At 56.9% G+C, this 17,266-nt stretch overlaps 1 protein-coding gene across 1 annotated transcript in view; it reads left to right on the top strand.

Annotated features, from left to right (window-relative positions):
• Positions 1-4,568: 4,568 nt before the first annotated feature.
• The window catches only part of LOC122394379, a 37,461-nt gene continuing 24,763 nt past the window's right edge, over positions 4,569-17,266 (top strand). Inside the window, exons 1-2 of the mRNA XM_043391231.1 lie at positions 4,569-4,665; positions 8,908-10,005. Coding sequence (XP_043247166.1) covers positions 9,019-10,005 — 987 coding nt within the window. The 5' untranslated portion in view covers positions 4,569-4,665; positions 8,908-9,018. The remainder of the gene's footprint in view (positions 4,666-8,907; positions 10,006-17,266) is intronic.

The following is a 17,266-nucleotide window of genomic DNA, read 5'->3' as shown; positions in this document are numbered from 1 at the left end:
GGCGACAGCCTGTGAGCTGGGGACCGAGCCGAGCTGAGCCGAGCCCTGTGACACGGGGACCCAGCCGAGCTGGGGCGCTGCAGGCAGGCAGGCGGCACACCGCGACTGCCCTGACGACAGTCATCGGCTGGCTGCGGAGCCTAGCGCCACGGCTGGTGTTGCTGTGTGAGTTACCGATCGGTCTATTGGCGGATACTAGTGATCGGAGGACTGACAAGCCAATGGAGGACCGCTGACGAGTGAATACTAAGCGAGGACTGCTGGGCGGAGGATTGGTGACAAAGGCGGGCCTTTGACGAAGGGCTGCTGACGGGACCCCTAATGGAGGATTTCTTACATGGAATTGGAGGACCACTCGTGGAGGATTACATAGTGACGAAGGACCTCCATTGACCGACCCACTTTACTGTGGAAGGAGGCGGAGCTCTGCAGACGGCACAGCGGAGGCAACCGAAGACGCCAGAGGTGTGCTGAGTAGACTGCCGGGCGCCGCTGAGACTGCCCGGCGCCGCACAGACTGCTAGGCGAGCCGCACAGACTGCTAGGCGCCCTGCTGTCAGATCGCTGCTCACGGGTCACGAGAAGTGTGCAATGCGCCTTCCGGGCAGTGGTGAAAGTGTTCGGTACTCACGTGTCAAGTGAGTCGTGAACAGAGCATATCACGATGCCTTGCCTCAAGCTAAGGCGCTGCCCAGACAGTGACAGTGTAAGCCTCCCGGGTCTGTCAGAGAGCCACGAATAGCACTGGTGTCATTCTCAGTGTCAGTGTTAACCTCACTTCCTGCAGAGGCCGGCGCCGATCCGGTCCAACCAGCACTGCTCCGATCGCGACATCGTGATGAGGTAATTGGGACGGGGTCACGGGGTCAGCGTCATGTCATCCGGATACCGTTCACACGCTCGATGCCGCTTTCAATCGAACCGCTGCTCAAAAAGTCATGTGAACAATCATGCCAGCGCTGCAAAGTAAACTGTTAGTAAATGGTTGAGTGAAGTCACATGTGCATTGTGCATGCCACATGATGGTAAAATTTAATATTTAAACGCCGGTGACACTGTGACCTGCACTAAATCTCACGGAATTCATATGTGATATGACCGTCTATTGATTACGTCTGTCCTCTGACGGAATAGCAGCAGGACGCTCTGTCCCCTCTCCAATCGACCCCGCACTGCCTCGACCATCCCTCGTCCACCCATATACCGCCCTTTTCGCTTCGCCCCTACCCAGCCATGGCACGCGCCTGTACCAGCTGTGGGGCGGGGCAGAATGGCAGCGTTCGATAGTGGGGTATCCCGTCTACGAACACCTGTCAGCGTCAGCGGCCTATCAGAGGGGCTGGCCAGTGTGCAGCGCGAGGGTCGGTCGATGGGGAGGCATATGCTGCCCACCCGATAGCAGTAGGTATGAGGCAGGCACGGTTGGCTCGTAATGCGAACGGGCGATACAGCTGATCTGTGTGCCATGCGCCGTTATGAGATAGCCCACCGAAGGCTTCACATGTGTGCAGGGTGCTATTAGTTTCCAATAGGCATTCTCAACCTGGTCCGGCTCATCCATTTCTGAGTGGCGGCGTCGCCCTGTAGGCTCCCAGCCCTACTCCATCATCGCTGTGGGCCCATTCTTGCCGTCCCTGTAGGCGTGATCCAGCCATCCCTATAGATCCATTCCTGCCAGCCCTGTAGGTCCATTCCTGCTGGCTCTGTAGGTCCGATGTCACCCAATCGTCCCTGTAGATCCGTCCGGGCGCATTCCTCCCAGCCCAGTAGGTCCGTCCCGATCCATCCGTTCCTGTAGGTCATCAATTCGTCGCTGTGGATCCGATCCACCCCTGTCCCTGTAGATCCAGCCCATCCCCGGCTGTAGATTTGACCCAGCCCGGCTCGAAGTCCGGCCTCATCCGGCTCGGTCCGCGCTGTACGGAAGTCCGTCCTATCCGCGGCTCTGGGTCCGGCCCGATCCGCCTCGGCTCGGCCCGCGCTGTATCCCCGGCTCTGGGTCCGGCCCGATCCGGCTCGGTCCGCGCTGTAAGTCCGTCCTATCCGCCCGGCTCTGGGTCCGGCCCGATCCGGCTCTGCTCGGCCCGCGCTGTATCCGCGGCTCTGGGTCCGGCCCGATCCGCCTCGGCTCGGCCCGCGCTGTATCCGATGCCGGTGACGATCAATACAGCTCCCAGCTCGCCGGCTGAGATCAGCTGAGAGAGCAGCCGCCGCCGCGGGGCGGTGGTGGGATGGGACGGTGAGACGGTGGGAGGGGGGACTGCGGACTGTTGGGCGGTGGGATGGGAGGGTGGGATGCGGACTGTGGGGCGGTGGGATGGGAGGGTGAAGTGCGGACGTGGGGGTGGGGGTGGGGTGAGAGGATGGGATGCGGACTGTGGGGCGGTGGTGGGCTGGGAGGGTGGGACGGTGGGAGGGGGGACTGCGGACTGTTGGGCGGTGGGATGGGAGGGTGGGATGCGGACTGTGGGGCGGTGGGATGGGAGGGTGGGTTATGGACTGTGGGGCGGGGCTGAGGGGGTGAAGTGCGGACGTGGGGGTGGGGTGAGAGGATAGGATGCGGACTGTGAGGCAGTGGGATGCGGACTGTGGGGCGGGGGATGCGGACTGGGAGGGATGTGAGGGTGGGATGGGATGGGCGCTGGCCACTTGGACCACTTGGAGGGTGGGATGCGGACTGGTGCGGTGGGCTGGGAGGGTGGCGAACGGACTCTGGAAGGGGGAGGCTGCGGACTGCGGGGTGCGAACTGCGGAGTGCGGAGCACAGGGCAGACCTCTCTCGAGCTCGGCCTGAGCTGGGTGGCGCGGGTTCAACTGAACCCCTCCCCCCATTTATAATCCGGGCTGGGAGCCGCACAGAAATTTGGCGAAGGGGCTTGCGGGCGCGGCAACTACGATGTCATTGGCGACACGTGAATTCGGCTTTGAAATGATGTCTGGACCGAACTATATTTTACGTAAGATATTTATTGTCTTCAAGTAGGACTTTGTCGAGCTTTTGAGGAAGTCGGACTTTTTGGCGTCGAGGCCAACGACATTTCGCTTAGTCACAATATTGACACTTTTAGACCGGGACGTCAGTCTGTGTCACTTCTGCGGCTGGGGGAGGGACGGGCGAGGGGCAGGGGGGCAGACAGCGTCACCATCCTGTATGTGTCACCAGCCAGCCAGTCCTGTCACTGACGGATGGACGTCTAGACGGACGACATTTCGTTGGAGGCCGCTGGGTATGGGTACAGTGACCTTGGAGGACAGAGTGCGCCACTCTCCGAGTCGTCAGGTCGGCGCGTTGTGACACTCGCTCAGGAGGTAATGTAAATAAACATGGCACAGCAGCCGGGTTGTCGAGACCTCATTCAGTCGGCGGCTCGATGTGCAGGGGCCGCTCTGTACGAGTACTGACAGCCCAGCTGCGGCTGCCCGGGCTGCAGGCCGAGTTCAGCTCAGCCTCAGGTTATTGGACTGAGTGATCGGCTGCTCGGAGGGCCGTCTGTCGGCTGATTGACAGCAGCCGGGCGGTGCCGTGACCGATGACGTCAGTGGCGCCGCCGCGGGGTGCGGAGCGCGTCTCGGGGCAGGTGCCAAGAACAAGTCGCGCTACCCCGGGGCGGCGGCGCCGGGTCGGGACGGGAGAGGAGGAGGGAAGGAAGAGAGGAATGTGCAGAACGCCGCTCGGCTCTGCTCTGGGCTCTCCAACACGGTCTGAGCTGGAGCCTCACCGTGCCAGTAATACAACGGTGTGTACGTCTGTTGACTCATTCACCGGAATTAGTCCCCGATTCAAATTGCTTTAATCTTTATCCTCGAAAGCAAGGTAAACGTTAGATTAAAAAAACAAAGATTGCCAGCGCCCAGCGCGCTGCAGAAGCTAAATTGCCTATTTACTGACGAGGCTTTGCAGTTTGCACGCACGCCTGAAGGTTATTTTCGAGGTGTGTATTGTATGTTTCGAGTTCCGGTAGCATATTAAATACTGAAAACAGAGGAAAGGGCGTGTCTCGGCGGGAAGTTGCGGAGCTCCCTCTCTCCTCCTCTTTCTCTCCCTCCCCTTCCCTCTCTCCTCGTCTCCCCTCTCATTCAGAGTGACAGAGTGAAGTAACTCTACACAGACGTAACTATACACCGTGCTGCTATACACGACCAGTGTTGTCCCGCCGGTCCGCCTTTTGACAGTTGACAATGCTGTCCATTTCTGTTCCCTGACGGCGCGGTACGATGGGTGTGTTACTAGTTACTACATCGTACGCTGGACACTATCCCGCCCACAGTCCACGCTCGTGCCAGACTCCCGCTCATACACCACCTTCCCGCATAGATGAGACCCACGCGGGTCGAGACTCGGGTCAGCCGCCGTCCCGACTGGCGGCAGGGGGCACCCGCGAGGACAGCTTGCCGCCCTGGCATCGGGGCCACCCGGCGCGCAGGCGCCCCGCCCAGGTCAATGCGTCGGCGGGCGGCCGCACGCGCCGTGCCGCCGTGCTGGGGCGGGTGTTTTCCGCTCGTCTCCGTCCGTTCGCGGCCGGCGCGGCGGTTCGGCACGGCCGGTCGCCAGTCGGACGGCCTCGTCGGCGCTGGTCGTGTCGTGGTGAGCGGTGTGGTGCTGATAGACCGGTTGCTGACGGAAGGGGGCGTGCACGGTGCTCGGCTGGTGGAGGGTGTGAGCAGGTTAGTGGAGTGAGTTCTGGAGGGTCACGGAGTGCTCTCTCTGTAGCTGAGTCTTCCACATCCCGGAGATCATTTCCTGCCCCGTCTCCTCACCCGTTCCAGTCCTCATATCCCGTCCCTTTATTGATTGCGCCCCTCCCCTCACCCCATAGCCGCCCCTTCAGTGCCTAGAAGTCCCTTCAGTTCCCACCTCATACCCAAACACACCACTGTTATTGACCACCCACGCCGTGACCGTTTACTGGTCCCGACCACCGTAACCTGCCACCTCACTGGTTCCGACCTCACTTCCTATTATTTCACACTGCACTGATTCGACCTTCACACCTCGGCGACACTGACCGAGTCGTCAGTCCGCCGCCAGCCGGTCGTCTGTCCAAGACTGGCCGCCGGAACTTTGCGCTAATCTCACGGCGGCGCCCCCCCCTCCCCCTCCTTCCTCCTCCCCAACAACAGCCGTCAGCCTCTGGCACACGGCAGCACTTTCCGGGTCGCCGGGGTAGAGCGGAAGACCCCAGGAACGTCTTACCAACGTATCCCCTCCCACCGGCGGCCAGAGTACCCACCAACGTACCACGCTTCCACGGGCAGTGCGTGGTGCGTGGCGGCCGCGTCACGCAGCTTCTCTCCGTGAGTCACGGAGTCCTCACATCACGACAGCCGCCTCACGACGACAGTTTGTGTGCCACGTCTGAGTTGTCTCCGCCTGCATTGATGGCAATTTGTGCTTCGCTTGATTTGATGCTAGCGGCACTGGACAGTGCCATTCCGTTAACCCATCTCCAAGTGATGGGAAGTGATAGAAGTGTAGCATATGGCACGTCCTCTGGATGGACTCAAAATTGACCTTTTCGGACCATATAGGTAAACCATATCGCTGCCCGAGCCAACCGGTCCCTCGGGCTTCTCATTCGCTCATTTCAAACCGGATCTAAAAAAGCCAAATTCAATACGAAATCTCTGTTGGCTGCGTACTTCGCAAACGTACGTTCTGTCCTTGAGTTCGGAACGGTCATTTGGGCAGGCGCAGCCACTTCCCACACAGTTCGCGTCGATCGGATTCAGCACAAGTTTCTCCTCTGGTTAAACCACCACTCCAACAATCCTTGCCCATCACTTACCTATCCAGATTTATCCAAGCATTTCCGTGTCCCGTTCCTTTCCTCTCGAAGAGCCCAACACGACCTCGTGTTCCTAAAGGGTCTGTTCTCCGAGAAACTGAACTCTGAGATACTCTTATCCCGATTCCCCTTACGCGTGCCTATCCGACCGACGCGCACTGCAGCACTGTTTGCTGAGAGTCGCGCCCGAATCAGCACGGTCCAGAACGGGTTGGTCTGTCGTGTCGCGAGAGAGACAAACTCATTCCTCGCTCATTCCAAAGACGACTTTTTCACGACCAGCTTTTTTGTGTACAAAGCTCATGTTATCAAATACGTTGCGAACTTACCACCACCTCCGGGCTACTAGTCACTGTTGGTAGGTGATTCTGATTGATTTTATATTTTTATGATTTTAAATATGTCTATTTTTAATGTTTTCTTATATTTTTCATTTCACTTTATACTTTTTTACGTGTTTTTAAAGTACCTATACATCGTTTATCTCTGTGTTCATATTTACTGTTTGTTCAGCTATTCTGGTTTACCTTGTATCATGATTTCTTTCCCACCTTACATGGGATTTTAAAACTTATGCTCAGTGGTCGTTCACACATTTTTTTCTTCATATTTTCACTTCATTGCCTATTTCATTATATTGTTCATTGTTTTCTATTTTAGTTACATGTGTATCTGCGTTTTTATCCCGGCGTGTGTATGCTGCCTGTGTGTACCATATTTATTGTTTTTAGTCTTGTGACTCCGTCTTTTAGTGGGTCAAGTGCCTGTTGACGGTCTGTTGAATAAATACAAATACAAATACGTCCACGAGAAGCTGAATATACCTACACCGAAGGCCGCGACAGGATGCCATACAACAGAGCACCCATCCGTAGACCGTGACGGGCTGGCGAAGAGCGCAGCTCAAAAGGCACAATACGGTGTCCGATGACACATTACTAGGGCCTCGTGCTGCCACAAAAGGGCTGAAGCCTTACAAACACCAGATCGGTTTTCGCGGAAAGTCACTGACACCCAGATGAACGCCTTCCAGGAATGTTCCCGATATCGAACCCCGATGACTAATTATGTAAACTCAGTTAACTTGTCAGTTCAGTGTGTATCCAAGCTGGTCTCAACGCTGTCACAACACCCCGACACTTCCGGGCATCACAGGCCGCCCCGTGGAGATCAAAGTCAGTCTGCTGCCTCCGGGCGTTCCCCACTTCCCAGCCTGTCTGGGCAGTCCCCCCCCCCCCCCCCGACTATCGTCAGCTGACCGGTCAGCCACCAGGTCAGCTGGTGACACGGCAGGGCTCGATCAGTCGTAACCCTTACCCATAACCCATCCCCAGTCGCCCTTACTGACACAAACCCTTACAGTTATATCTGGCAAGCCACGCAGTCTCGCATGAGTGCCGATGAGCGGGTCTGGGTCCCGGTGCCATGCCCATCATCTTTGATGTCTCCGTCGGTCGCTCGGCGGCCGCCCGTTTTCAGTGAAGCCGTCCCCTGCAGTCCATGGCGGTCGCGGTGGTGCAATCGATAACGCCGCCGGTCGGCCGGCGCTGCCGGAAGCCAGTGTCCCTGTGGGAGGGTTGGTGCAGCCGGGGGATGTATGGTGATTGATGGGGCTGTCTTGCCGTGCAGCCGACCCCGCCCGACATCGAGCCTGTCCGTCCCACTGGGAAATCCTTATTCCTGACTCAACAGCTCGCTGGAGACGCTCGTGGTACACAGAAGTACACACTAGTCTAGACGGTAATAGCAGACCAGTCGCCTTTTTCTTATAAGTCTTCGGTGGCCAAGGCCACGAATGAAATGAAAAGACCACTGATGCTGAAACTATACCTACCATTCAGTTAACATTATCCTTTCCAGCATCCTGTAGCGCCTTGGTGTCGACCCTTGGCCAGGTTACGCATGCAAACTCGGAGCGCCGGATGGTGAATGTTGGGGAAAGTGGACCGCCGGTACGATAGCCGACAACTTGCACCGTTTCCGGCTGATACGAGGCTCTTATGCTACTGTTTCACAGGGTGATTCCCGGTTTAAACAGACAACTGCGATCAGTTGGCTAAGCCTGCAGGACGGAAAGTGGCGGAACTGAAACCTGCATGGTGAATGAACGTTACGCATAAGCCAGGACGATAAAGTGTCAAGTCAGTGTGTTCGGGTGCCTGACATGAAGGAATGGCGATTGTACCTATAGTCGAGCAAGATATAATGACGCTTATAGCCTTATAGCCAGCTGTGAGCTGGGTGAGCCGCGGGTAAGCCGCGCTGTATGTGCAGGCACCCCGTGTGAATTCGCCACTGTCGTGAGGTGCGGATGGCGTAACATATAATAATCTTCTCTTTCACAGTAGTTCGAGCGCTCTAACAATACCAGACAGTCAACGGATGCAAGCTAGACACTGAACGAGTCCATCAGCATTGAAAAGTCGTGTCATGCCGCTTGAAAGTCGTGTCACGCGCGAAAGACGGTTTATTGAACTTCAGATCAGCGTCATGGCAAATAAAGTCATGAAATGATTTTCTACCAAAGGTGGATCAGCTATCTTATTGGTAGGAATGCCACAGCGACAAGTGATTTGCACCTTCGGCCACGCTCTAACGAGCTAGCCTATTTCTCAGCCACTGCATGACATCTACGGCATCTGTTGTGTCTGAGCCGGTACGGTGTGCAACGGCCAACGGTACCGATATATCTCGGTCAGAAGCCGTGCGGTTCGCCCATCTGATTTTTCTCTTTTATTAGCTGCAACTGCAAGGTAACGGGACGAGCAGAAGTACGTACAACAGATGACACCACAGATGATATCATGAGTTGTTTGTTGAAGAGGAGTTGTGTGAATTGAAAGTCAATAAAAATGTTGGGGTTGTATCGTGATATAAAATATAAATGATAGTGAGTGTAAACTGTAAAGTCTAGACTGTAGACTCGATTGTATAGACATTGACCATTCATTCAATGTCCGCATTACTGCTTTGTATGGGTACGTTCTACCTATGACTTTACTTACACTGAGGCTATCGGTAGCAGGTCAATCCCCATCTGCGGGGCTATCCGCTATATTTAGCCAGCGCCTCCGTCCCATATGCTCCCGTGTTGAGACGAGCCGATGTGTTTGTGTTTCAGAGGTGACTGGGTCCGGCGCCTACCATCACCGACGGTCGTCCTGTCTCCCGCCCACCCCGACACCGGTGCTCGTCCGTGCTCCGACCGCCATGGCGTCCCCGGCCGAACGGCATGAGCCAGCCTAAGATCGAGCTAGTCCGTCTATCGTCGTCTGAGTTCCGCGCGTTTCCGCCGATTAATTTCGTGCAGCTGTGTGTCCGGTACAGTCACCGCCGTATGGAGAGCTACGCCGGTCTGGCAGGTCGCGGTCCGCCGCAGACTGCCGCGCCTGCAGAGCCGCGCTGCCCAAAGTGCGTGAAGCGGCGCCGCCCGTGTGCCCATCTCGCCGACCCGGCGCGGCCGTCCGGCTGGGGTCGGTTCCGACCCCGCCCCGCCGTCAAGTCGCTGGAGAATGTGACCCGGGACGACACGCGGCCGGTCACGACCACCAAATCCTGTGAGAACATGCTGCAGGTGCGTCGACAGCCCCTGGCCGGCGAGGGACGCCGCTCGTCGCCGCTGGTCTGGCGCGAGACCACCCGCTCCGAGGAACATCTGGCCGGTGGAGCGCCGCCGCCAGCGCCGCCCGACCTGCGAGCCGCCAAGAGTCAGGAGTACTTCCAGAAATACACGATAGATGGCAGTGGGGATCTGGTGCCGCTCGGACTTGGTGGAGGCTCGCAGAGCGTGCCCGGCAGCCCCCGCGGTCTATGGGGAAAGTCTAGCACAATGCCAAACATGCACCGGACGGACGAGCCGCCCCCGGAGAAGCCCCGCAGGACGATCTCTAGTTTCCTGAAGCGGCTACAGCCGCGCCTGCTGCGCGCCAGTCTGAGCTCACGGGGGGTGGCGCGCCGACCCTGGATCGTGGTAGAGTTTCAGGACGTGGACGGTGACAGAACCAGCGTCGGTTCGCAGGAGCGAGAGACGTTTGGCTCGGCGCAGAAGGTGTCGTTAGTGAAAAGTCGCCAGAGCTCTCGCGAGGAGCTGGGCGCGGGCACCGACTCGATGCTCGATCTGATGCGTCGAGGACAGGTGACGGCGGGGAGCGGGGGCGACCGATCGTCGCCGGCGTCTCACACCGGACAGGGACGGACACCGGCCGGCACTGGCGCGCAGGTGAGTGCTGCTGTTTCCAGTTTCACTAAGGGGCACCGGGAACTGGAGGGACGACCCCTGACGGCCCCTGTCCCCGTGGCATAGCGATCTGCCTGTAGATATCGTGATATATTCGCCTTCAATGAGCCGGAGAGGTCGATTGCCTCGGTTAAAACCGCACAAATCCTTATTTATAGGTCGTCGTCGTTGTTGCTCCTCTGTCAATGATGAATGAGCTACCCCATCTATCGCAAAAATGTCAAGTTAGGGAACTTTACTTTTTACTAATTTTGAAGTGACCTGCTTCTCACCCTGACCTACAAAATATTTACCTAAGCGCTAAAGTAATTTATACCTATGCGTACTTTTGAACATGTAACGTTCGTAAAACACTGATGGCTCCTTTCGCGTTGCCAGGATGACTTCTCCATTTAAACTTCCTCTGTGCATGTGGAACAACTACATCGACCATGCTCGCTGGGCACCACTGTCGTGCGTTTAATCGATAGGTGACCGGCCTGGTCCCTCCCCGTGGCGACTTCATTGAAGGCAATTGTCCGCCCGGGTCTCACCGTCCCACGCTGCGACGGTGCTGCCGCGGCGGCAGCGGTCCGAACTAAAAGCTCGGTGGCTCGGGGAGGGCCGCGGCCGCCGCCTCCACCGCTCCCGCTGTGACTGGCCGGGTCTGGTGGTGAACGGTGGTATGTCGTCGGGGCGGTCAAAGGCTCGCCGCTGAGTGCCGTGTGCTGGTCGGTGCCTCGTGTCTGCTCGTGCCGTCAGGCGACGGGTGCAGGTGTGTGGAGTGCAGCGGCAGATCGATACCAGGTGGGTTACACGGTGGGGCCGAGGGCCGAGCTCCTGCGTGCCCAGCCGGGAGGAGGGAGAGCCCCGCGGCGCGGCGCCGACCTAATTCCTCGGACAGAGTAACCCCATAATTACGGATCCAGGCTGGCATTTTGGGAATGCAGGAATGTGTCTAAGGTTACCGTGCCAGCGTCGTGTGGTTGGATGTCGAGCTGTACAAAATTCGTCCTTCGTTTCGCATTCACAAAAATGACAAGAACTTGCCCAACTTTTATTTTTAGCTGTCTTTATTTTGGCTGGGCTATGAATAGGTGCGTATCTTTTGAACGGACCCTTCTTTTCAGAATAAGCAATTGAGCACGCTGCAGTGAGCAAAAGATGACTGTGCCGACTTACGTTTAGTATTCGACAGGCATCCACGCTTTTTCCTCACTCATTACTGCGAGCCTAGACCTTTAGAGGGTCACGAGGCTGCGACACTGTCAGCCGCCCACACAGCACCTCGCAGACGGTGTCAGTGGGCCGACTGGGCCCGACCCGCCGACACCCAGACCGCATGCTGTCACCACTACGCCCACCTATACGCCCTCGCCTGACTGGAGGGACGCCCTTCTCGTCCGGCGGATCTCCCCGCTTTTTGCCGGACTGATGCTGATTTGTTTCTGCCCCTCCCTCGTATCCTTGCCTTGTCGTGGTCGTTTTTGTGCTGAGCTTGTTTCACCAGTGCTCCGTGTTCGCGTTGGCTCTTCACCTGTGATGGTGGGAACGGCGCGCCGCCCGCTACTGCGTTTGGTACCGTTCGTGGCTCCCGGCTCCCGCCAGCGCCGGCAGCTAAGTTGTATTTAGTACCGTTCTAGTGACCGTAACAGCCCGCCCAGTTCACCGCCGTAACCCCTCCAGGCTCCAGGCCGCGTCAGAACGAGGTGATTCCATTTCGTTGCCCAATTCTCATGTCTACGACAGTGTAGGGTCTGTCCTTGGCCTTGATAGTTGGCATCGGATTAGCTCAATGAGAGACCAGCATCCTGTGACCAAGTGACCACACAGTGACCCCGATTGTCAGTTAGAGGCAGAGGAATTGAAAGGATATTGATACTTACGGCGCATAGAAATGCACAATGACGAGTCAATGGGCGGGTGCAGGCCCGGCAGCGATAGTAACTGTCCGCAGCAGGCCAGGGCTATCCCGCCCACTCCTGGGGGCACGGGCGGCACAGTATTGGCAACAGTACCGTACCGGTCTTACCCAACTACCGCTGCCGTCATCGGGGTGCGACTGATGACGGTGATGACTGCAGAATTTCACAGCTGTCGATGACAAATCCCGCCCTCGGAGAAGCTTTTCCACCCCTGAAAGCTGGGCTTTCCAAGAAGCCGGCTGCTGGGACAGCCTCCGTCGAGGGACAGTGGCTGTTGGCAAGCGTCCAGTCCAGTCGGATGTTCACTCTCCCCGAACAGGGTGTGCTCTTCCAGAAGCTGACGTGCAGCTCGCCAAATCGGTTCGTCGCTGTCCGTGCCGGTGCGAGTCGGGCGAACTGGCCAGCGTGGGAGGCGGCCGTGCGCCAGCGCCTATCGGTCCATCGGCCGGCCGCACTCGGTCAGGCGAGGCCGACCTTTGGTGGCGAGGAGCCGCCGGGGTCGACCGACAGGGCCACGCTGTGCCCGCCGGCTGCTGCAGGCGCAGTGGGCCTCTGCTAAACTAGCCGAGCTAGGAGGGAATCGACAGGATACAGAGCAATTGATCCAGTCAGTGGTAGCACCAGACATCGGGTGAAATGGTTCTGTCAGTGAGCTCACCGAGGAGTGCCGCCCACTGTTTTGGCGAGCATCCCAGAAGAAGGCTTCCGCGAATGTCTAGCCACGAACTAACTCGTAGCCTTCCGTGTATGGTTGGCCACCAACAAACCCAGCAGTGGTAAGTTTACAAACGGCACGGGTCAGGCTGCCATGTCTCGACACAACAAGTTTGGCCCTGGCCCCGCTGCAATGTCTAGGCAGCTGGTCGGGCGTACGATAGAGTTCGCTCGCCGTAGGTATCTGGACAGGGTGGTTACCAAAAGCTGTCCGGTATGGTGGGAGGACAGCTAGACGGGTGGAGCTGCGGCAGCCCTCCCACAGCTCCGCCATTCGCAGAGAGACGGCTGCCGTCGTAGTGCTGTCGGTGGGCGCAGAACTAGGTCTCTGAACCGGGCTAGGCCGACACAACGGGGCGACGCTGCAGTGTGTCGATGTTAACAGGGACAGTGTCACCGGAAGGACAACGCTGAACCGAGCGCTACTCTTTAAACACCGTTACACCTGCATTTGAATAGTTACTCCACTGAAACCTTGGATGGTGGCTGACCTGGTAAACTGGGCTTTGTAACACCAGGACACATTACAATGTTGACATTATAAACATACCCATTGACGATGACAGAGCATTGATAAAATCGGTATTCCATCGACTACGCCATAACACTCATCCAATGTCGCCGTTTGTATCAGTCGTGTCTCTGTGCCCACGCTCTGTTACGTGTGTCACGCTCTGTCGTCATTCCGCCCAGCTGTTCGCAGCGCTACTGTTACTGTGCCAGTGTCAGCTGGGCGGTGCAATTCTGTGGTCTGACATCACAGCCCGGCCCGCCCCGAACCCTACATTTAAGACCGGCTCCCGGCCCATATGAGGCGCTCGTGCAGCCCGCTGAGGGAACCGGTTACCTTGGCTGACGGCCGCCGCCGGCCGCTGCAAATTGCAGTGGCCACGACTGACGTCTCGATGGCCAGTCCTATAAGTCCTTCTCAGGTGTATTTAAGTGTGCAGTGGTTGATAATTACTTCAAAGCTAATTAATATACTAGAGATACAAAACATGTCTTCAGAAGGGAACGACATTCCAATTAAGTGCTTATAAATTTGCTCCAAACAAGAAAACTCATATTCCGGTAAGAAGGATCGAAGTCATTAATCTTCTCTCACGACTGTCACAGCCTTATGTTTAATTATGTAATAATAACTGTATTTTAATAGCACGATTATAAATTGGGGATATTAAACAACTTGCTGTTCAAAAATGTTAAATGCGCTTTGCTTTTTAACATCTTCTTGTAACTTACCAATCTATCGGCAATGTTTTGTCATTTTGAGCATGGATGGCATGAATCCATTGATCGTGGCTATGTGCGCCTTACGAAACACGCATGTAAATCGCATATCGTAAATGCTCGCAGGTTTTCAGAATCGGCGTCCTTCATATTGCCATGGAAGCTTCACCGACCATACAAAATAAAATGGCGCACAGCTGCGCGCCTGACATGCGCCCGACTTGCGGTGATATGGTGACCGTACAAAATAAAAATGGCGCACAGCAGCGCGCCTGACATGCGTTATTTCCTGATACCGATCAGTGGCCGAACCGGGTCCGCGGGACTTCTGTGGTATGCGACAGTGTCTTTGCCCTCGGATTCTCGTTCAGCGGGCGCAGCTGTCGTCTGTAAGTCTCGTTAATCACCGAACTGGATGCGGTAGTGGTCCACCAGCCGTCACGGCTCGGCCACAGCCTGAGGAACTGCGCTATTGCCCTGCGCACTGTCCGCTAGTGGCTGACAGATGTTGGGTGCTGGCTACAGGGCGTCGCCGGTCACGGCGCCGGTCACCCGCGGGCCGCGACCTTACGGCTTATCTCGGGACGCTCGTTATGGTCCTACCGTGCCCCGTGACCGAACATCTTTTCCATCTTACCATGCAGTGGCGGCGGAACACCTTCAATTAAGGGGGAGGGGAGGGGGCACTGCCGACTTTTGGTTCCATTCTTTTCATGCAATGCCCATAGAACTAATGTAAAATGCCAAAATCAAAGGGGGGCACGGTGCCCCGGTGCCACCCTCGTTCCGCCGCATATGTTACCATGCTCTTTTATTGTCCCAACTTACCGTCTTCCGGGCCCTCCCGGAACGCTCCTCAGTCCTCACCATCTTACCAAGCTTGGAGACTACTCTGCCCTTCGTCAGGCTCCCCGTTTCTTCCCTCCGATCCTAACGCGACTCTGACATCGAGAGTCATTAACCCATGGTCTCACAACCCCTAACCCCATGACATCTTCTTCTCAAGCAATTATTTTAACCGTAACGCCACTGTAGCTTGTGTGATACAGCGTGTTTAACGATACCCGTCATATTTCATAGCGGCGTCGAAGAATAATGCTAGCATTGCTACGAAGTCTTTCTTTGTGCGGCTTTGCTTTCGAAGCTTAGTTGTGAAATGTGATCCCTATATAACCGGGCCACTCACACATCCCGCCTCCACACGTGGCGCCACAAAGCATAAGAAAAGCGGTTTGAAAACTGAAGAAATGAAGAAACTACCATGCATACTGCATAGTGCATGCCAAGTTTTGCTGAGGGCCGGGCTAGTGCTGGTTTTGTCAAACTGCATCCATTGCCGGACTGCTCATGTCCATTGTTGAATTACACGGCTGTGTCGCAATCGGTTCGTTCGGCCTTCGATGACGGTTTGTGTCAAATCAACTCCGTCCAATGACAGCCTGTGTCAGATCCGCCGTATCCAATGACAGGACAGCCGACAGGTTATGTCGAACCCGCTCCGCCCGATGACGGATTATGTCGTCTGGCCACCCTGTCGCTCTCTCATCCAGCACCGCTGCCGGCCGGCCGGCCGGCGGAGCAGCCTACTCCACTCCGTCGTCACGTCGGTCGGGCGGAACGGCGCCACCAGGCGGTCACTTCCGGCCCCGGCGCAGTCGTCCGTCGCTCATCACCTCAGAGGGAGGGCTGGGATGGCGCTGAACGACCCGACAGGTGCAGATGGACTAGGGCGGAGGGCGGTGAACGGTGCGAGGCAGTCAGCCGCACCGACAGCTGCCGCTCGAACAGACTTGAGACGCGATCTGACCGGTCCGAAATCCGATCAGGTTGGCCGCGGTTGCAGGACTGACAGATGGGTTTCATTTACAGTGGACTTCGGCTGGTGAAACAATATCAGTTTCAGGGATCGTCCGTTTCACATTACCAGCTCCGCCCTTCCGTTGAGCAATACCTACGGTAGCCAGCTGGAGCTGTCCACTGAGTGACATGTGCGACTGTCGACTGTTATAGATAAGACCAGACCTAATCCCGGAAATGCAAACAAAATAGTATGCGTTGACGAGGAGGAAGTACTGGAAGTCAATGCCGAATGATGTGTACACACATTGGTGCCGTCCATCATGCCATTGGAACGGCTCGTGAGTGTGACGCCGTATTTTGTGGCTTCATCCCGCACCTAACCACGCGCTTCCTCCTCCAGCCTCAACCTAACCAGCCTCCTATCCACTCTGCTTGTTTCCCCCTCTGTCCCATCATCTGTCGCTAGGTTTCGCGCACCATGAACCAGGAGCGCCTCCTGAGTCCTGACCGCCACGTTGTGCTGGCACAGCTCGCCATCGGAGAGCAGCTTGGCTGAACTGAAACGACCCGTTTTGACCTGGCTTCTTCAAACATCAGTTGGTGCTATTCCCCTGGCTCGTGGTCGAGACTGCAATTTTACACGGGCACCTGCCTTACCTCTCCAAATATTTAGTTGGGCACTCACGTCCACCGTTCAGTCACAGGTATGTTGCGGATCATCCGTCTCGCAGATCTCCTCCCTGGCGTCGAGACCCAGCTAGCCGCTCACCGCTGACATTTCCTTGGCCTGGCTGTCCCTGTCACTCATTGTCATTGCCATCGTGCGAGGTGGTATGGGGTGGAGTGGTCGGCTCGCGTTGCCGTTCTCAAGCAATACGAGCCGACTGACCGAATCTGGGCCAGGTCGCTGTCGTTCTGTGACCACTGCTCCGGCCACATCCGTCTACCGGTTGTTCCGAGACATTAAACGTTCCGGGACAGTGGGCGTTCTGACTTCTGGAGCACTGGACGTTCCGGGGCATTGGGCAACGACTGCACACGGCAGATGGTAGCCGGCTAAGCGGACCGACCCATGACCGACGGTCACTACGTCTACACGGCGTTTTTAGAAAGCGCATCTCGCCTCTGAGTCTTGCGGTTGAATGTGCGGAACGCGCGGCTTGGACTGACCTCCGATCGCTTGCAACGTGTGTGGCATTGCTCTAGCAACGTGCGTGTCTCAGACATCTGCTGTATTAGCGTCAGTCATTTCGCGAGCCGGAGGGCGCCTGGCCTTCCACAGCGGATCATTTGCACGGCACCATTCACCACCGCGGGTCAGACTAGGCGGCGCCGCCGACCGACTCCTGACAAACGCAGCCGTCACCGTTCGGCCGTCTTGCGCCGGTATGCGGAGTGGGACCGGTCACCAAAGCACCGCCCCAGCAATGTAGTCAGCTCATGCTGTCTGCCCACGGACCTCTGCCGATGTCAGTGCACCCATGGGAGGGAATTGCGCACAGTACACAGCTGGTCGCTCTAACCCTCTCACCCCGCAGCTCTCACCCTCTCTCCTCTCACGCGCACGCCGGCGGCGGCGCGCCTGGCAAAGTCGG

The sequence above is a fragment of the Amphibalanus amphitrite genome, unplaced genomic scaffold (genome assembly GCF_019059575.1).
Source record: "Amphibalanus amphitrite isolate SeventyFive unplaced genomic scaffold, NRLGWU_Aamphi_draft 000588F_arrow, whole genome shotgun sequence".
Lineage (NCBI taxonomy): Eukaryota > Metazoa > Arthropoda > Thecostraca > Balanomorpha > Balanidae > Amphibalanus > Amphibalanus amphitrite.
Note: the sequence above shows the minus strand (reverse complement) of the source record. Positions and strands in the feature narration are given on the sequence as shown.